The sequence below is a fragment of the Mesocricetus auratus genome, unplaced genomic scaffold (assembly GCF_017639785.1).
Source record: "Mesocricetus auratus isolate SY011 unplaced genomic scaffold, BCM_Maur_2.0 Super-Scaffold_100676, whole genome shotgun sequence".
Classification (NCBI taxonomy): domain Eukaryota; kingdom Metazoa; phylum Chordata; class Mammalia; order Rodentia; family Cricetidae; genus Mesocricetus; species Mesocricetus auratus.
The window spans coordinates 101,589,234-101,612,174 of NW_024429266.1; the positions used below are offsets into that span (position 1 = coordinate 101,589,234).

The following is a 22,941-nucleotide window of genomic DNA, read 5'->3' on the forward strand; positions in this document are numbered from 1 at the left end:
AGAGGAACCTGAAGGCAGAAGGAAGCAGCCAGCATCATCAGCTGTCATGCTGCTCTTGCCCCTCCACCCTTGGTGGGGGGTGGGAGAGACATATATAACAGAGGAAAGGATAGAGACTTCAACCCATAACCACTAGGAGAGGGAGAAACTCTCCCCATACCTACTGGAAGAAGAGATGGGAAGAAGACAGTATAAGAACACATCCAACAACAGAAAGATTTATATGACACCACCAGAGTCTTGGGACTCTACACCAGCAAGACCTGACCTTCCCAACACAGATGAAACAGAAGAGAGTGACCTTAAAAACAACCTCACGAAAATTATAGAGGTCCTTAAAGAGGATATGAGAAAATCCCTTAAAGAAATGGAAGAAAAAAACTTAAAAAATGCAAGAAATCAACAAATCACTCAAAGAAAGGAAGGAAAGCCAAGAAAAGACAATCAAACAAATGAAGTAAGACATTTCAAACAGTTCAAGACATGAAAACTGAAATAGAGAAAATAAAGAAAACAGAAACTGTGGGGATAATGGAAATAGAAAAGCTGTGTAAACAATCAGGAACTACATATGCAGGCATAACAAACAGGATACAAGAGATGGAAGACAGAATCTCAGGTGCTGAAGATAAACTAGAGGAAATAGATTCATTGACAAAAGAAAGTCTTAAATCCAAAAAATCCTTAACACAAAATATCCAGGAAATATGGTACACTGTGAAAGGACCAAACCTAAAAATAACAGGTATAGAAGAAGGCAAAGAACCCCAGCTCAAAGGAACAGAAAACATTCAACAAAATCACAGAAGAAAACTTTCACAACTTGAAGGACATGTCTATGAAACTACAAGAAGCTTACCAAACACCAAATAGACTGGACCAAAAAAAAAGTCCCCTCACCACATAACAAGCAAAACACCAAACATACAGAATAAAGAAAGAATATTAAGGCAGTGAAGGAAAAAGGCCAAGTAACACGTGAAGGCAAATCTATCAGAATTACACCTGACATCTCCATGGAAACTCTAAAGCCAGAAGGTCCTGGATAGATGTTCTACAAACACTAGGAGACCACAGATTGCAGCCCAGACTTCTATACCCACTGAAACTATCAATCAAAATAGATGGAGAAAACAAGATATTCCATAAAAAAACAGATTTACACAATACATATCCACAAATACAGTCCTACAAAAAGTTCTGGAAGGAAAACTCCAAACCAAGGAAGTTAACTACACTCATAATAACACAGGCAATTTATAATCCCACTTTACCAAAGCCATAAATAGGGAAAAACATCACACATAATACAACTACCAAAAGTAAATCCAAAACAAGAATAAAAAACCAATGCTCATTAATATACCTGAATATCAATGATCTTAAGTCACCTATAAAAAGACACAGGCTTAAATAATGGATATGAAAACAGACTCTTTCCTCTTGCACCATACAAGAAAAATACCTCAACTTCAAAGACAGACATTACCCCATAGTTAAAGGATTGAAAGATATTTCAATCAAATGGACGTAAGAAGCATGTGGGTGTGGCTATCCTTATATCTAACAAATTAGACTACAAACTAAAATCAATCAAAAGTGATAAAGGAGGTCATTTCATAGTCATCACAGGAAAAATTCAGGATGAAGTATCAATTGTGAACATCTACTCCAAATCCAAAGGCTCTCACAGTCGTAAAGACACATTACTAAAATTCTAAACACATTAAACCACACAAAGATTATAGTGGGAGACTTCAAGACCCACCTTCACAACTGGACAGGATCACCAGACATAAACCTAAATAAAAAAGGAACTAACAAAAGTTATGACGCAATTGGGTTCAACAGACAGCTATAGAACACTCAATCCAAACACAAAAGAATATACCTTCTTCTCAGCACCACAAGGAATCTTTTCTAAAATTAACCACATACGTGGAAATAAAGCAAACCTCAACAGATACAAAAAATAGGAATAACCCCCTGTATCTTACAGGAACACCATGGCTAAAAATTAGATTCAACAGAAACACAAATTGCAGAAATGCCACAAACTCACAGAAATTGAATAGTGCTCAATTTCATCACTCCTGGATAAAGGAAGAAATGAAGAAAGAAATCAAAGACTTCTTAGAATTCAATGAAAATGAAGGTACAAAATATCCAAATATATGGGACACTCTGAAAGAAGTTCTAAGAGGAAAGTTCATAGCACTAAATGCATACATGGAGAAATTGGAAAATAGCCACACTAGAAAATTAACAGAACACAGCATCAGGTAAACAGGCCGGCTTCTTGGCCTGTGTTCCAGTACCTGCGGATCGCCTGGGAACTGCACATAGCTCCCAATCCCGGCGGGAGCCAAGCACCCCAGACTCCAGGTCTTCTCTCCCACCAACGAGACCAGGAAACCAGAGGAGGCAGGGAATCCAGGGAAGCAGCTGTTCCTGCTGCAGCATCAGGTAAACAGGCCTGCTTCTTGGCCTGTGTTCAAGTGCCTGCGGATCGCCTGGGAACTGCACAGAGCTTCCAATCCCGACGGGAGCCAAGCATCCCAGACTCCAGGTCTTCTCTCCCACCAACGAGACCAGGAAACCAGAGGAGGCAGGGAGTCCAGGGAAGCAGCTGTTCCTGCTGCAGAATCAGGTAAACAGGCCAGCTTCCCGGCCTGTGTTCCAGTGCCTGCTGATCGCCTCGGAACTGCACATAGCTCCCAATCCTGGCGGGAGCCAAGCACCCCAGACTCCAGGTCTTCTCTCCCACCAACGAGACCAGGAAACCAGAGGAGGCTGGGAGTCCAGGGAAGCAGCTGTTCCTGCTGCAGAATCAGGTAAACAGGCCGGCTTCCTGGCCTATGTTCCAGTGCCTGCGGATCGCCTGGGAACTGCACAGAGTTTCTAATCCTGACAGGATCCAAGCACACCAGACCCCAGGTCTTCTCTCCCACCAACAAGACCAGGAAACCAGAGGAGCCAGGGAGACCAGGGGAGTAGCTGTTCTGGATCAGGTACAACAGGACCCAGCATAGGGTCCAGGGGACCAGGTAGGAGGCTAAGCACCCCAGATACCTGTTCTTCTTCTCCACCCATGGGACCAGAACGAAGACAAGGAATAGAAGGACCACCAGATTATTGGACTTGATAGCACCCACCAAAGGGAACTCTTGTCCCCAGACCAGTAAGGGGCTCTTTCTGCACCCACTAGAACAAGAGATGGGAAAGAGACAATACAAAAACACACTCAGCAACAGAAAAACAAATATGACACCGCCAGATTCTAGAGACTCCACACCAGCAAGAATCCAACATTCCAATGCAAACGAAGCAGAAGAGAACGACCTTAAAACCACTTTCATGAAAATGATAGAGGCCCTAAAAGAGGATATAGGAAAATCCCTCAAAGAAATGGAAGAAAAAACAAAGCAAAAAATTGCAAGAAATTGAAGAAGAAACAAACCAAAAAAGGCAGGAAATGGAAGAAGAAACAAAGCAAAAAATGCAAGAAATGGAACAAAAAGCAAACCAAAAAATGCACGAAATGGAAGAAAGAACAAACCAAAAAATTCATAAAAGGCAACAAATGGACGAAAAGATAAACTGAAAATTGCAAGAAGCAATACAAACACTGCAAGGGTTGAAAACTGAAATAGATACAATACAAAAACACAATCTGAAGAAAGGCAGAAAATAGAAAAGCTGGGCAAACAGTCAGGTACTGCTGATACAATCATTACCAACAGAATAGAAGAGATGGAAGAGAGAATCTCAAATGTTGAAGATACACTAGGAGAAATAGATTCATCAACCAAGGAAAACCTTAAATCCAGCAAATCCTTAATACAAAACATCCAGGATATATAGGACACCATGAAAAGGCCAAACTTAAGAATAACAGGTATAGATGAAGGTGAAGAAATCCACCTCAAAGGGGCAGAAAACATTCAACAAAATCATAGAAGAAAACTTTCCCAACCTTAAGAAAGACATGCCAATGAAGGTAAAAGAAGCCTACAGAACACCAAATAGAGTGGACCACAAAAAAATCCCCTCACCACATAATAATCAAGATCCCAAACATACAGAATAAAGAAAGAATATTAAGAGCAGCTAAGGAAAAAGGTCAAGTAACATATAAAGGCAGACCTATCAGAACTACACCTGATTTCTCCATGGAAACTCTGAAAGCCAGAGGGTCCTGTATAGATATTCTACCTACACTAAGAGACCATGGATGCCAGCCCAGACTACTATACCTGGCAAAGGTCTCAATCACTATAGACAGAGAAAACAAGATATTCCATGACAAAACTAGATTCAAGCAATACCTATCCACTAACCCAGGCCTACAGAAAATTTTGGAAGGAAAACTCCAACCCAAGGAAGCTAACTACAACCAGAAAAACATAGGCATTAGAGAATCCCTCTCTACCAACAGCCAAAAGAACAAAGGGGTGAAATCCCACACATAATTCCAACAACAACAACCATTGCAAATCGAAGAAGGATGAACAATCAATGGTCATTAATATCCCTCAATATTAATGGCCTTAACTCACCCATTAAAAAGACACAGACTAATAGAATGGATTCGAAGACAGAACCCTTCCTTCTGCTGCATACAAGAAACACACCTCACCCTCAAGGACAGACATTACCTAAGAGTTAAAGGTTGGGAAAATTTTTTTTCAATCAAATGGACCCAAGAAACTAGCAGGGGTAGCAATCCTAATATCTAACAAATTGGACTTTAAAATAAAATCAATCAAAAGAGATGAAGGAGGTCATTACATACTCATCACAGGTGAAACCCACCAAGATGAAGTGTCTATCCTGAACATCTATGCCCCAAATACAAAGGCATCCACATTTGTAAAAGAAACATTATTAGAACTTAAATCTCATCTAAAGCCCCACACAGTTATAGTGGGAGATTTCAACACACCACTCTCACCACTAGACAGGAATACCAGACAGAAACTCAACAAAGAAGCAATGAAGCAATGGGTCTAATAGAAGTAATGACCCAACTGGGATTAACAGACATCTATAGAACATTTCATCCACATAAAAAAGAATATAACTTTTCTCAGCACCACATGGAACCTTGTAGGAGGAAGTCTGATGCCGCCATTAAACATGTGACTTATTAGAGGCACATACAGATGAGGTAATAAAAGGGCGGTTTACCACACCGCTAACCACACCCACTTTAGGCAGGACTAAAGATGTATACGGCTGGACGTAAAGACGTATACATACGTAGGCGGAACTACGTCACTAGCCAGGCCCACTTTTGGGCATGGCTAGGGGCGTTACGGGGGAAGGCATAAAAGACAGCACACAGGAAGTCTCAGTCTCTTTTCCTGGAGTTCGGCTTCCGGTCCGGCCACTAGCTGAGAACGTTTTGGCTCCTCTGGGTTTGGTATCTTGTGAGTAATTTTCTACATTAAATACTTAGCTTTACTGTCAGTAATTGTGTGTCGCGTATCATTACAGCGTCCGTTTAGCCTACAGAACCTTCTCAAAAATCGACCACATACTTGGCAATATATCAAACCTCAGCAGTTACAAAAAAATTGGAATAACTCCATGCATCTTATCAGACCACCATGTGCTAATATTAGAATTCAACAACAACACAAATTGCAGAAAATGTACAAACTCATGGAAATTGAATAATGCTCAACTGTACCATCCCTGGGACAAAGAGGAAATAAAAAAAGAAATTAAAGACTTCCTTGAATTCAATGAGAATGAAGACACAACATACCCAAACCTATGGGACACTTTGAAAGCAGTGCTACAGGGAGTTCATAGCACTAAGTGACCACATGAAGAAACTGGAGAACAGTTATACTAGAGAATTAACAGCACAGCTGAAAGCTCTAGAACACAAAGAAGCAAACTCCCCCAGGAGTAGTAGACAGCAGGCAATAATCAATTTGAGGCCTGAAATCAATAAAGTAGAAACTCGGAAAACAATACAAAGAATCCATGCAATGAAGAGGTGGTTCTTTGAGGAAATCAACAAGATAGAGAAACCCTTGTCCAAACTTACCAAACATCAGAGAGTGAACATGCAAATTAACAAAATCAGAAATGAAAAGGGGGACATAACAACAGACTCTGAGGAAATCCAGAGAATCATTAGGTCATACTTTGAAAACCTGTACTCCACAAAATTCGAAAATTTAAAGGAAATGGACGACTTCCTGGACAGCTATCACTTGCCAAAAGTAAATCAAGAACAGATAAGCAATTTAAATAGACTTATAACCCCTATGGAAATAGAAGCAGTCATCAAAAGTCTCCCAACCAAAAAAAAAAAAAGCCCAGGTCCAGGTGGCCTCAGTGAAGAATTCTACCAGAAATTCAAAGAACAGCTTATACCAATTCTTCTCAAAGTATTCCATGCAATAGAAGCAGAAGGGTCTTTGCCAAACTCTTTCTATGAGGCTTCAATAACTTTGATCCCCAAGCCACACAAAGACACAACTAAGAAAGAGAACTTCAGACCAATATCCCTCATGAACATTGATGCAAAAATACTCAATAAAATACTGGCAAATCAGATCCAAGAACACATCAAAACAATCATTCACCACGATCAAGTAAGTTTCATCCCAGGGATGCAGGGATGGTTCAACATACGAAAATCCATCAACGTAATCCACCATATAAACAAGCTGAAAAACAAAAATCACATGATCATCTCACTAGATGCTGAAAAAGCCTTTGACAAAATCCAACACCCCTTCATGATAAAGGTCTTGGAGAGATCTGGGATAACAGGGACATACTTAAACATAATAAAAGCTATATACAGTAAACCAACAGCCAACATCAAACTAAATGGACAGAAACTCAACGCAATTGCTCTAAAATCAGGAACAAAACAAGGCTGTCCACTCGCTCCATACATTTTCAACATGGTACTTGAAGTTCTAGCTATTGCCATACGACAACAAAGGGGGATCAAGGGGATACAAAATGGGAAGGAAGAGGACAAACTTTCACTGTTTGCAGATGATATGATAGTTTACATCAATGACCCAAAGAACTCTACCAGGGAACACTTACAGCTGATTAATACCTTCAGCAAATTGGCAGGCTACAAGATCAACTCAAGAAAATTAGTTGCCCTACTATATACAGATGATAAAAGGTCTGAAAAAGAAATCAGAGAAACATCACCCTTTACAATTGCCACAAACAACATAAAATACCTTGGGGTAATGCTAACCAAAAAAGTGAAAGACCTGTATCACAAGAACTTTGAATCTTTAAAGAAAGAAATTAAAGGAGCCTTCAGAAAATGGAAAGCTCTCCCATGCTCTTGGATAGGCAGGATCGATGTAGTAAAAATGGCAATCCTGCCTAAAGCAATCTACAGATTCAATGCAATCCCCATTAAAATCCCAGCACAATTCTTCACAGAACTTGAAAGAAAAATTATCAATTTTGTATGGAAAAACAAAAGACCCAGGATAGCCAAAACAACCCTGTTCAACAAGGCAACGTCCGGAGGCATCACCATCCCTGACCTCAAGCTCTATTATAGAGCTATAGTCCTGAAAACAGCTTGGTATTGGCACAAAAATAGACAGGTAGACCAATGGAATGGAATTGAAAACCTGGATAGTAACAAACACACATACGAACATCTGATCTTTGACAAAGAAGCTAAAAATATACAATGGAATAAAGAAAGCATCTTCAACAAATGGTGCTGGCATAACTGGAGGCTGGCATGTAGAAGAATGTGGATCGATCCATGTTTATTGCCATGCACAAAACTTAAGTCCAAATGGATCAAAGACCTCAACATAAATCCAGCCACACTAAACCTCTTAGAAGAGAAAGTGGGTGGTACCCTTGAACGAATTGGTACAGGTGACTGCTTCCTGAACATAACACCAGTAGCACAGACAGTGAGATCAACAATTAATAAATGGGACCTCCTGAAACTGAGAAGCTTCTGTAAGGCAAAGGACACAGTCAGCAAGACAAAAAGGCAGCCCACAGAATGGGAAAAATACTCACTAATCCCACATCTGACAGAGGGTTGATCTCCAAAATTTACAAAGAACTCAAGAAGCAAGTCTCCAAAACATCAAAGGACCCAATTAAAAAGTGGGCTGCAGAACTAAATAGAGAGTTTTCAATAGAGGAGTCTAAAATGGCTGAGAGGTACTTGAGAAAGTGTTCAACATCCTTAGCCATCCTGGAAATGCAAATCAAAACAACTCTGAGATACCATCTCACTCCTGTCAGAATGGCTAAAATCAAAAACACCAACAACAATTTAAGCTGGAGAGGATGTGGTGAAAGGGGGACACTCCTCCATTGATGGTGGGAGTGCCAACTGGTTCAGCCACTTTGGAAATCAGTATGGAGATTCCTCAGAAAAACGGGAATAAACCTACCACAAGACCCAGCAACTCCACTCTTAGATATATATCCAAAAATTGCGCATTCATACAACAAAGATGTCTGTTCCACTATGTTCATAGCAGCATTATTTGTAATAGCTAGAACATGGAAGCAACCTAGATCTCCCTCACCCGAAGAGTGGATAGAGAAAATGTGGTACATTTACACAATGGAGTACTATTCAGCAGAAAAAAACAATGGAATCCTGAGATTCGCAGGTAAATGGATGACACTATGAGAAACCATCCTTAGTGAGGTAACCCAGTCACAAAAAGAGAAACATGGCATGTACTCTCTCATATATGGGTTTTAGACATAGATCTGGGGAGTGCTAGCCTACCATCCCATGGCCAGAGAGTCTGGGAAACAGATACTTCATTCAGTGGCTGATGGAAGAAGAGGCACACTCCCTTGGTTAAGTACTGAGCTGAACTCAAGAAAGCCAGTAACAGAGAGGGAGGACTGATGATCAAAGGGATTAAGACTGGGCTGGTTTAACCCCCAGAAACAGCTGACCAGACAAAGGTTAACACTTGAATCCCAGGCATCAGCCTGGGAATCCTGCATGGGACTGATCAAGACCCCCTGAATCTGGGTGTCAGTGAGGAGGCCTAGGTAATATATTGAGCCTTGGGCAGCAGATCAGTACCCATCCCGAGTATACACATGGACTTTGGATTCCCATCCAACAATATGAGGTGCACTCTCACCCTGAATTCTTGGGGAAGGATCTAGGCCCTGCCCTATATGAAATGACAGACTATGGACACCCCCATGGAGGGCCTCACCCTCCCTGGGGAAACGAGGGGATAATGGGGGTTTGGGGGGAGGGCACGGGAGGAGGGGAGGGAAAGGGAGAGGGACCTGGAACTGACTTGTGAAGCAACCTTGTTTCTTATCTAATTTTAAACTGAAAAATAAATAAATACATTTAAAAAAAGAAAATTAACAGAACACCTGAAAGGTCTAGAACAAAAAGAAGCAAACTCATCCAGGAGGAGTAGAAGAAAGGAGATAATCACAGGCGAAATCCACCAAGATGAAGTTTCAATTCTGAACATCTATGCCCCAAATACAAAGGCATCCACGTTCTAAAGAAACATTACAAAAATTTAATCACATATAAAGCTCCACATATTTATAGCGGGAAACAGCAACACCCCCACTCTCACCAATAGACAGGAATAACAGACAGAAACTCAACAAAGTTGCAAAGGGTCTAACAGAAGTTTTGACTCAATTAGGATTAGCAGACATATATAGAACATGCCATCCACATAAAAAAGAATATACAATCTTCTCACCAAAACATGGAACCTTCTCAACATACTTGGCAACATATCAAACCTCAGAAGCTACAAAAAATGAAATAACTCCATGCATCTTATCAGACCACCATGCGTTAAAATTAGAATTCAACAACAACACAAATCGCAGAATCCCTACAAACTCATGGAAATTGAATAATACACAACTGCACAATTCCTGTGTTAAAGAAGAAATTAAAGACTTCCTAGAATTCAATGAGAATGAAGACACAACATACCCAAACCTATGGGACACTTTGAAAGCAGTGCTACAGGGAAAGTTCATAGCACTAAGTGCCCACATGAAGAAACAGGAGAATAGTTACACTAGAGAATTAACAGCACAGCTGAAAGCTCTAGAACTCAAAGAAACAAACTCCCCCAGGAGGAGTAGATGCCAGGGCTGAAATCAATAAAGTAGAAATAGGAAAATAATACAAAGAATCAATGCAACGAAGAATTGGTTCTTTGAGAAAATCAACAAGATAGACAAACATTTGTCCAAACTTACCAAACAGCAGAGTGTGAACATGCAAATTACCAAAATCAGAAATGAAAAGGGGGACATAACAAAGGACTCTGAGGAAATTCAGAGAATCATCAGGTCATACTTTGAAAACCTGTACTCCACAAAATTCAAACATTTAAAGGAAATGGACCATTTTCTGGATAGATATCTCTTATCAAAATTAAATCAAGCACACATAAACAATTTAAATAGACCTACAACCCCTAAAACATAGAAGCAACCATCAAAAGACTTCCAAAAGCCATAAACAGCATCAAATATCTTGGGATAACATTAACCAAAGAAGTGAAACACCTGTTTATCAAGAACCTTGAATCGCTAAAGAAATAAATCAAAGAGGATATCAGAAAATGCAACGATCTCCCATGCTCTTGGATTGGTTGGATCAAAATAATAAGAATGGCAATCTTGCCAAAAGCAATCTACAGATTCAATGAAATCCCTATCAAAATACCAGCACAATTTTTCACAGACCTTGAAAGAACAATAATCAACTTTATATGGAAAAACAAAAGACCTAGGATAGCCAAAGCAACCTTATACAATTTATGAACTTCAAGAGGCATGGCCATCCCTGATTTCAAGCTCTATTATAGAGCTATAGTCCTAAAAACAGCTTGGTGCTAGCACAAAAATAGACAGGTAGACCAATGGAATTGAATTGAAAACCATGATATTAACCCACACACCTATGAACACTTGATTTTGACAAAGAAGCTAAAATTATACAATGGAAAAAAGAATGCATCTTCAACAAAATATGCCAGCATAACTGGATATGGGCATTCAGAAGACTGCAGATAGATCCATATCTATAGCCTTGCACAAAACATAAGTCCAAATGGATCAAAAACCTCAACATAAATCCAGCCACACTGAACCTCCTAGAAGAGAATTGGTACAGGAGACCACTCTCTGAACATAACACCACTAGCACAGACACTGAGATTGACAATTAACAAATAGGACCTCATGAAGCTAAGAAGTTTCTGTAAGGCAAAGGACACAGTCAGCAAGACAAAAAGGCAGTCCACAGAATGGAAAAAGATATTCACTAACCCTTTATCTGACAGAGGGCTGATCACCAAAATTTACAAAGAACTCAAGAAGCAAGCCTCCAAAACACCAAAGGATACAGTAAAAAGTGGGGTGCATAACTAAATAGAGAAATCTCAATAGTGGAGTCTAAAATGTCTGAGAGGCACTTGAGTAAATAATCTACATCCACTAGGGCAATGCAAATCAAAACAACTCTGAGATACCATCTTACTCCTGTCAGAATGGCTAAAATTAAAAACATCAATGACAATTTATGCTGGAGAGGATGTGAGAGAGGGGAACACTCCTCCACTGCTGGTGTGAGTGCCAACTCGTACACCCACTTTGGAAATAAGTATGGAGATTCCTCAGGAAAATGGGAATCAATCAACCACAAGACCCAGAAATTCCACTCTTAGGCATATATCCAAAAGATGAAAATTCATACAAGAACATCTGTACAACTATGTTCATAGCAGCATTATTTGTAATAGCCAGAACCTGGAAGCAACCTAGATGCCCCTCACCTGAATAGTGAATAGAGAAAATATGGTACATTTACACAATGGAGTGCTACGCATCAGGAAAAAAACAATGGAATCTTGAAATTTGGAGGCAAATGGATGGCACTAGAAGAAACCATTCTAAGTGAGGTAACCCAGTCATGAAAAGACAAACACAGTATGTACTCACTCATATATGGATTTTAGACATGGAGCAGGGGAGTGCCAATCTACAATTCTACTGTCAGAGAGTCTGGGAAACAGGAAAAAGCCTAAGAGATATGCATCGTACCCCAGAGAAGAGGAATGAGGCAGGATCTCATGAACAGATTGGGAACATGTTGGGGGTTGGGGCTGTGGGAGCTGAGAAGCAGATAGAGGGAGAAGAGAAGGAAAGAGTTGGTCATGGTAAAACAGGAAGATTGAGTTGGGAGTAGAACAGGGGGAGAACAGGATGAGAAATGCCATAATAGAGGGAGTCATAGGTTTGAAGAGAGATCTGGCACCAGTGAGACCTCTAGTGATCTAAAGGGATGACACCAACTGGCAAGCTAAGCAATAGTGGAGAGACCACCTCGAATGCCCATTCCTGATGATGAACTTGATGTCTACCCTATATGCAATCCTAGAACCTTCATGCAGTGACTGATGGAAGCAGAGGCAAACACACAATTAATCACTGAATTGAACCCAAGGAACCCAGTGACAGAGAGAGAGGAGTGATGAGCAAATTGGCAAAGATTGGGCTGGCAAAAACAGCAGAGACAGCTGATCTGAACAGGGGAGAGCTCTTGGACCCCAGACCGACAGTGGGGAGGCCAGCATGGGAATGATCTGGACCCCCAAATGTGAGTGTCAGTGAGAAGGCCTGGGCAACCTATGGGGCCCTGAGCTGTGAATCAGTGTCTATCCCTGGTATACAAACAGTCTTCGTGTGCCTATAGCACAAAGAGGGATGCTCTCTCAGCCTGGACTCTTAGGTGAGTGCCTGGACCCTACCCAGAGTAAAATGACAGACTCTAGATATCCCCTATGTGGAAGGATTTGGCAATAGGGTGGGAGGGTGGGGGGAAGGGGAGTGCGGGAGGAGGGGAGGGAGAGGGAACTGGAATTGACATGTAAAACAAGCTATTTAAAATTAAAATAAAAAATGATAAAAAAATAAATGCAACTCCCATTTAAAAAAAACCCTAAACCATTTTAAATGCCATTTTCTGAAGGTCTTTGAGAGGTTTGAAGACTTTTTATCTATCTCAAATATATCTCTATATCTAGAAAACCTAACTTACCTAACTATAAGTTCTGACTATTATAAGCAACTATCTATAATGTGTACTCAATTATGTATTATGTTTTAAAAGATCAATATAAGCACAATACTTAATCAAGAGGAGAAATATATACATCACAAAATTGACCTTGAATTTGTATCAATGATAAACCATACCAATACAAAACACATTTCCATACCATAATCCCCTTTTTCCTTTAAAAAGAGATTGGTTGTGATCATTAACCAATTATAAACAATCCTATTTAAATGAAAACAAAGATTTATAAACAAGATGGGTATTAGGACATCGCTCATTCCAAACTGCTTCACGCTGGAAGGGGGTGCTGTTCATACCATGGGGTATCATGGCAAAACTCAGAAACCTGTATAAGTCCTTATTTTCTGGGTCAGTAAGACTGCATCATCTTAGCTGTTTCAATTGTTAGAACACCTGGCTGACTGTTTCCGGGGGTCTTGGTTGATCAAACCACAGAAGCCTGGAAGGAATCCTCAGCTTTTTATTTTCTGTAGAAACATAAGCCAAAACTCCTTTCCCAAGTAACATATTCTTATACTTAAATTTTGAAGTCAAGGCATTTTCAAAAGACACAAGTTGAATTAATTCAGCAGCATTTATAATCAAGTGTACTTTAGCAGTTGTTCCTTCCTGAGCAATCAAAAAACTGAAAAACACAATAGCGTACAGTATCCAGATTCTCTGTGTATTTTCCATCTTTACATGGCTTATTTATTTATCTATTATTACTTTATTTCTTTTACTTTTATTTATTTTTCTCTGAGACAGGGTTTCTCTTTGGAAATCCGCCTGCCTCTGCCTCTGCAGCAAATCCTACCGGCGTGCACCACCACAGCCAGCTTCTCTATTTTTATTTGTCACTATGCCATTTTTCTTTTTCTCTCTCAATCCTATGTATATTTTTAAACACACTGTAAACCTTTAGAGGTTTTTCTTCATCCAAGTCTGACTTTACTGTAAATCTTCATGTTTTTCTGGCCACGTGTCTTATCTGTTAAAACCGCAGCTGTTTTAAACTGCTGTTTTTCCAAGATGGCGGGCGTAAGCGTAACTCCAGCTGCCAGCTTGGAGATGTGGTCACTGCCACTTCTAGCTGTATGTACACACCTTTCAATCATTAGCAAAGCCTCTTAAAAGAACCTTTTTTTATGCTGAGTCAGGAAGCCTCACTTAAGCCAGCCGCGAGTCTCTGCTTGCCACTAGCAAAACAAAGCCCACCTGAGAAAATGCTGCTACCAAAAATCCGTGCTTCTCTCCATTCTTCTGTTTCTAAAATTCCTTTAAAGCTTTTGTCATTCTACGTGGAAATTCATCATCCCATTCCTGAACACCATTATGTAAAGGGAAAACTTTTCCTTGTGAGAAGCCTTCCTGCCAGCCTGGTTCCAGAGCCGCATCAGTCCCAAATAAACACACAGGAGGCTATATTAATTGTGAAGCTGTTGGCCTTGCTTGTTTCTTACTGGCTAGCTCTGACTTAAGTAATTACCCCATAATTGCTAATCTAAGTATTTCTCTTACCAGAGAACTTTCCGGGCTTCCTACCCCACTGAGGAAATTCAGAGAATCATCAGGTCATACTTTGAAAATCTGTACTCCACAAAATTCTAAAATTTAAAGGAATTGGATGACTTCTTGGATAGCTATCACTTGCCAAAATTAAATCAAGAACAGATAAGCAATTTAAATCGACCTATAACTCCTATGGAGATAGAAGCAATCATCAAATGTCTCCCAACCAAAAAAAAAAAAAAAAGCCCAGGTCCAGGTGGCCTCAGTGCAGAATTCTACCAGAAATTCAAAGAACAGCTTAAACTGATTCTTCTCAAAGTATTCCACGCAATAGAAGCAGAAGGGTCTTTGCCAAACTCTTTCTATGAGGCTTCAATACCCTTCAATAACCTTGATCCCCAAGCCATACAAAGACACAGCTAAGAAAGAGAACTTCAGACCAATATCCCTCATGAACATTGATGCAAAAATACTCAATAAAATACTGTCAAATCAGATCCAAGAACACATCAAAACAATCATTCAACACGATCAAGTAGGTTTCATCCCAGGGATGCAGGGATGGTTCAGCATACGAAAACCCATCAGTGTAATCTATCATATAAATAAGCTGAAAAACAAAAATCATATGATCATCTCACTAGATGCAGAAAAAATCCTTTAAGAAAATCCAACACTGCTACATGATAAAGGTCTTGGAGAGATCTGGGATAACAGGAACATAACTAAATATAATAACGGCTATATACAGCAAACCAACAGTCAACATCTAACTAAATGGAGAGATACTCAATGCAATTCCTCTAAAATCAGGAACAAGACAAGGTTGTCCATTCACTCCATACCTTTTAAATATTGTACTCGAAGTTCTAGCCATAGCCATATGACAACAAAAGGAGATCAAGGGGATACAAATTGGAAAGGAAGAGTTCATACATTCACTATTTGCAGATGATATGATAGTATACATAAATGACCCAAATAACTCTACCAGGGAACACTTACAGCTGATTAACACCTTCAGCAAAGTAGCAGGCTACAAGATCAACTCAAGAAAATCAGTAAGTCTACTATATATACATGATAAAAGGGCTGAGAGAGAAATCAGAGAAACATCACCCTTTACAATTGCCACAAACAACATAAAATACCTTGGGGTAATGCTAACCAAACAAGTGAAACACCTGCATGGCAAGAACTTTGAGTCTTTAAAGAAAGAAATTAAAGAAGCCCTCAGAAAATGGAAAGATCTCCCATGCTCTTGGATAGGTAGGATCAATGTAGTAAAAATGGCAATACTGCCAAAAGCAATCTACAGATTCAATGCAATCCCCCATTAAAATACCAGCACAATTCTTCATCAGTCTTGAAAGGACTATTCTCAACTCTATATGGAAAAACAAAAGACCCAGGATAGCCAACACAGTTATGCACAATAAGTGAACTTCAGGAGGAATGACCATCCCTGACTTCAAGCTCTACTATAGAGCTATAATATTGACAACAGCTTTATATTGACACAAAAATAGACAGGTAAACCAATGGAATTGAAAACCCTGATATTAACCCACACACCTACAAACACCTGATCTTTGACAAAGCACTAGAGCTATACAATGGATAAAAGAAAGCATCTTTAACAAATGTTGCTGGGCATAACTGGATGCTGGCATGTAGAAGTCTGTAGATTGATCCGTATGTATCACCATGCACAAAACTTAAATCTAAATGCATCAAAGAACTTAACATAAATCCAGCCACACTGAACTTCTTAGAAGAGAAAGTGGGTAGTACCTTTGAATTAATTGGTACAAGAGACTGCTTCCTGAACATAACAACAGTAGCACAGATATTAAGATCAACAATAATAAATGGGACCTCATGAAACTGAGAATCTTCTGTAAGGCAAAGGACACAGTAAGCAAGACAAAATGGCAGCCTACAAAATGGGAAAAGATCTTCATCAACCACATATCTAATAGAAGACTGATCTCCAAAATTTAAAAGAACTCAAGAATCTAATCTCCAAAACACCAAATAATCTAATTAAATCTTAGGGTACAGGACTAAATAGAGAATTCTCAGTATGGGAGTCTAAAATGGCTGGGAGACACTTGAGTAAATGCTCAACATCCTTAGCCATCAGGGAAATGTAAACCAAAACAATTCTGAGATATCATCTCACTCCTGTCAGAATGGCTTAAATCAAAATACCAATGACAGTTTATACTGGAGAGGATGTGGAGAAGGGGAACACTCCTCCACTGCTTGTGGGAGTGCCAACTTGTACAGTCACTTTGGAGGTCAGTGTGTAGATTCCTAAGGAAAATGGAAATCAGTCTACCACAAGATCCAGCAATTCTACTCTAAGGCATATACCCCAAAGTTGTACATTCATATAATTAGGACATCTGTTCAACTATATTCATAGCAACAGTATTTGTAATAGCCAGAACCTGTAAGCAACCTAGATGCCTCTCAACTGAAGAGTGGATATCAAAAATGTGGTACATCTACACAGTGGAGTACTACTCAGCAGAAAACAAGCAATGGAATATTGAAATTCTCAGGCAAGTGGATGGCACTAGAAGAAACCATCCTGAGTGAAGTAACCGAGTTTCAAAAAGACAAATATGATATTAATTCACTCATATATGGATTTTAGACATGAAGCACTGGAGTGCCAGCCTACAATCCCATGCCAGACAGTCTGGGAAACAGGGAGTACCCTAAGAGAGATATGCATGGTAACTGGAGAAGGGGTAGGAGCCCATTCCACATGGAGTGTGGTGGGGACAGAGAAGGAGGGGAAGGAGAGGGAGCTAGAATTGACATGTGAAGCAAGCTTGTGTCTAACTTAAACTATAAAAATTAATAATAAAAATTTAATTTAAAAAGAAATAATTGTTTACATTTTAGTAGGATGACAATGGCACCACTCTTTTCAGGAGAAAAAGATGGAAAACAGAGAAAGAACCTTTGTGGTCTTCTAAGTGTTTCTGGTCCCTCATCACTTACATTTTATAACAGGAAATATTAGATAAAATTTTTAGTTTCTTTATTTATATTAATGAAGGTGAATCAGCATATAAATTTAATTCACTTAATCACTTTATTTTCAGGAGAAATAAAATCCCCGAGAGTCTGAATTATTACTGAAGGAGTATATTATAGTATAATTAACATGTTCTGCTACAGCTATAGGTAGGGGACACATGGCAAGCCAGAAGATTAGAAATACCTCGACAAATTCTGAAAAAATGTCAAAAGAATTAAAAGTAAATATCATATAGAAAATATCTTAAAATGACCGTGAGTAAATGTTTATGTTCTTTAATATTAAAATATCCCATAAAAGGAAACCATACAGTGAGACAGAAAAGCATTAAAGTTAATGCACCATACAATATGTTCTTTAACACCAAATTATTGTCATGTTTCTAGCATACAATACACATTATAATTGATGAGAAACAACTCTGAAACATCATTTCAGACATTTCTCAGTAAAAAAATTCTCCTATAAATAGTGAAAAATTGTTATTAGTATTGTCATCGTGGGATGTCAACCACTGTGAATAAAAGATTTTAATGTGTGCAAAAGCCTTTACTAAGATATTACACTTTTTGCTGGGTGGTGGTGGCGCATGCCTTTAATCCCAGTACTCAGGAGGCAGAGGCAGGCAGATCTTTGTGAGTTCGAGGCCGGGCTGTACCGACAGCCTCCAAAACAATACAGAGAAACCCTGTCTCGTAAAACCAAAAAAAAAGATATTACACTTTTGTAAATTAACTTGCTTTAATAAGGTAACATTTGTACTTTTTAGATTATGTCCCCAAAAAACTTCATTTATCATCTCACTTATGACAATAAAAGTAAAATCCAACAAGGAAACTGAATCACAGAAATATTCGTCTAATGAAAGGCAATGCTAGCCCCACAGTCCATGAGTTATTCTATTTATGGCAACTAAGATAAATATATTTTGCAGCTAGAATTATAATGTGAATAAATTTAACTCAAGAGAAAGAACAATATTTCCTACAAAATGCATAATAGCATCTCACAACTATGAAAAGGATTAATCAAAATCATGAAAGCAGTTTTTCAGCCTTGAAAATTTTATGCTTTTATGAGTGCCAGGCACTATGAAAAGTATATTTTGAAAATGTGTTGAACAGATAAAACACACTAAATAATATTGCATTATGAAAAATTGCCTTTTATCAGCTTATTTTGTTTTGTAAAAAGCTTATTTTATTGAGTATTTAACATTAAAGGACATAAATATTTACTTACTCTTATCTCAAAATATTTTATTATATGATGTTCACTTTAAATTTTCATTACCTACATTGTGTTAAATATTCCTAAAATATCACTTTCTCTTGAGCATGCTGGATGAGCCAGGCACTGAAAGCTTATGTAATTGCAGGAGTGTTGTTTCCAACCACAGACTGTCATAATCTGAAGATCGACTCATGTAGAAATACATTGTTTGGTCAGTTGAGATCATAGAGCATAGAGTAAGAGGACCAAAGCATTATCTGCTAAATTGAAGAACTTTATTGCAAGCACACAAATGGCAAAAGTTATTGAAGACAACTGAAGTAAGATATGATCACAAGATGATCAACTCTCACATTAAATATTTCATCTGAAAGCAAATTTTCGATTTCTGTGACTATTGTTGATACTCCAATTTAAAACTAACTTTTAAAAGATGTCATTAACGTTGAATGATGTTTCACACTTCAATAGTTTGCTTCAGTCTGTCTCTGAGTTATTGACTTCACAACCAATTTTTAGCAAAGACAAAATAATGCCACTCTGGCAACAATCCGTCTTAGTTCCTATGTTCCCTTTTCATAATAGTACACCTTTCCCCCAAACTATTCCATGAGTACACATGTCACTTCTACCTTCTGTACAGAGTTGAGAACCACCTATATTCTTAAATTTCAAATCCCTTTTGTGTGTGTCCCTCTGCTATTGGAATGTCTTCCTGAGATAAAATACAGCGGATTGTCTTTATACACCAACATGAATGACTAGTTTTCTTTATCAAGAAAATAAAACAGCCTGTCCAATACTACTTAATATTACACACTCAAGAATATCCCAAAACTATTCTTCAAAGGAAGACCCCAATGACTGTAAATGTTTGAGGACAAACACATTCATAATAATGAGCAAGTACATGCTGTAACATAAAGCAAGCATGTAAATATGGTAAAATTGTCTGAGAAAAATAAATGAGAAATGACAAATACAAAACCTCATAGAGTGCAATGGTACATCATAGAGTATGTCCCAATGTTTTTAGTCTAACATTCTTGCTCTCAAGTCTGCAGCAGGTAACACAGGCAACACTTGTCACTCCAGCCTCTTATGAGGATATCTTTGTCACCAGTTTCTATGGCATCATCCTTTCTCATAGGATCAAAGCTAGACTTGTATAATTCTTTTAAATTCCATGGCAACCTGTGTTGGCAGAGATCTCACGTATCCACAACACTGACCATGCACAAACTGACCTCCTTCCCTGTATCCTTGTCGTGGCTTGGTTTCCATCATAGATAACATTGAAAATAGTCAAATTCCAAGACATCATAGGTATGACAAAGTAGTATCAGATGTGGGAAGTAAAAACCTAATTAATTCATCCCCAATGATAAAATCAGACAGTCAATATAAAGATATTATAGACGAGAATTATGAATAGAAAATAGGGAATGTCCTAATGGAGTAATGAGGGAATAATGAAGTTTGAACCCATATTCCCCCTAGAACATGAATGCCAGTTTGGAAAAGGAATAAACAGAAAAAAACTTACTGCACCATCATCTCTCTGGCATAATGTGGCATTCTCCAATCAGTTGTTCTGTTGAATGGGGAGATAGCATAAGCAGGAAAAAAGCCAGCAATCACCCTATCTCCTTCATGATATAAACGGTAATATGTTCTCACTAAGCACTTATTAACATCCTGGGAACACAAAAGAAAGGGAATCAGCAGTAGGTGGAAGATAAGAGTATAAGAGAACATCATATTAACAGCATCTCCGTGAAGCTGTAAATACGGCATAGAGGGGCCACATAATGTCTAGCATGTATGCTTAGCTTATGTATATATGTACTGTGTGTTTCCTGTTTTACTGATGATTGGGTTGTCATTAAAGTCACCTCAATTCCTCTGTGATCAGACTTCTCACTTCCCTGTGGAATTCTGAAATGCCTTCTTCCTGTAGGCTGTGCATCTGGGGTCCTTCATTCAAAATAAAAACAAGATGAAAATATGTTTGTAGATCTTCACAGCAGCATGATTTCAGCCAATACCGTAGAGAGCCAGTCCCAAAGCATGAATTCCTCTTACTGCTTTGAATAAAAGTATGGATTGGAGAGCTCTTGGACCCCAGACCGACAGCTAGGAGGCCAGCATGGGACCGATACAGACCCCCTGAATGTGAGAGTCAATGAGGAGGCCTGGGCTACCTATGGGGTCCTAAGCAGTGTATCAGCGTTTATTCCTCGAATACTAACAGACATCGTGTGTCCATAACACAAAGAGGGATACTCTCTCTGCCTGGACTCTTAGGGAAGTGCCTGGACCCTACTCTGAATGAAATGATAGACTCTAGAGGAAGTCTATGTGGAAGGAATTGACAATAGGGTGGGAGGATAGGGGGATGGTGGGAGGGTGCCGGAGAAGGGGAGGGAGAGGGAACTGGGATTGACATGTAAAACAAGCTATTTAAAATTAAAAAATAAATTAATTAATTAAAAAAAGTTAAATGCAAAATAAATTCTCATTCAAAAGCTCTTTAAGATTATGCAAATATTACACCAGAGATTTCCATGGAAGGTGAAATAGAAAGAGCCAGAAAATTCACATGTGAGTGGCAGATAAATCACAACAACAGAACATCATGTTCTCTACAATTAAAGACTGTCAACAGTGACAGAATATCCCTTCTTGTATCTATGCATGCAGTGTAACCAATATTATGTGCAAGCCCCATGTTAAATAGACTGTCACTTCTGGATAAATAAGTGATCCCTATGAATTCATAATTTTCAAGTGAACAAATTTATTTAAACACAGAAATCAAGATTCCTGTTTGCATCTAAAGTTTCATTTTTGTGCTGATTTTTAAAAATGTGGTTTACCAGTCTATTGATATATAGTCATAGTACCTCTTCCCTATACCTAGAGCTTTTGGTTCAAAATTTTTGCTTTTTTTCTGTGAACATAGTGATATTTATAAATATAATATCTGTGTTTACCTCTACCTAAAACATCGAACAAAGCAATCAAGATAAGTGTTATATTATAAACACTAGCTATGATTTATGTTTGTATAAAAATACAATAAAATTATGAAACAACAGAGAAATTGAATCATTGCATAAGTAATGACTTACATTTATTAGTGATTAATTAATATTAGTTCATCAGTTTGGCCATGTGATTTGTCAATATAATGTATTACATTATGGTAAGAGTCGGGCACCAGGATTGAAGAAGGTGTTGGTGTGGAGCACATGGAAAAAATTGGTGGGCTATCTTGCTTATTGTAATCATGACCCTATCCTGATTATAGAGCCTACTTCTTTAAAAGAAATTCATTTTTTCCTCATTAGGTTTCTTCTAGACTAATGTTAGTACTGAATATTTAAAATCAACATAACATATGGACAAAAATGACATCAATTAGAATCAAAGGAGTTTGAGGGATTTTACCTGAAAAATAAATGTTTATATTTTTACATTTCTTCCATGATAAAGTATTACTTCTGCTTTATTGCATAACCTAAGAAACAAAATAACGATAGTATGCCACTCCTACTGAGGACTGCACCATGCTACAATGCAGATCATTTATTACAGATGGTCCTCTCAAAACAACTCATTTATTAACTGCCACCCTGAATCAAGTTTCCTGTATGCTGAGCAGCATTATCATATTCCTTGAACTGTGTGTTCCTACAAGTTTTTTACTTTCATTTAAATTAGAAATAAGTTTGTTTTACATGTCAATCCCCTCTTCCCCTGCCTCCAACTAACACCACTTCCCATCTCCTTTCTGCTCCCCAAGGAGGGTGAAGCCTCCTTGTGGGTTTCTCAAGCCTGCTCTTGACCCCTTTGCTAATCACTCCTCCCTCTCTGCAACTGGGTTCCAGAAGTTCGGCTCAGTGTTTAGCTATGGGTGTCTGATTCTGCTTCTATCAGCTACTGGATGAATGCTCTAGGATGGCATATAAGGAAGTCATCAATTGCATTATTGGGGAAGGGAATTTAAGGT

The 22,941-nt window shown here is 38.6% G+C and overlaps 1 protein-coding gene across 1 annotated transcript in view; it reads right to left on the reverse strand.

Annotated features, from left to right (window-relative positions):
* Positions 1-20,687, reverse strand: part of LOC101822608 (vomeronasal type-2 receptor 116-like) — a 70,864-nt gene extending 50,177 nt beyond the window's left edge. Inside the window, exon 1 of the mRNA XM_005083360.1 lies at positions 20,473-20,687. Coding sequence (XP_005083417.1) covers positions 20,473-20,687 — 215 coding nt within the window. The remainder of the gene's footprint in view (positions 1-20,472) is intronic.
* Between the last annotated feature and the right edge of the window lie 2,254 nt (positions 20,688-22,941).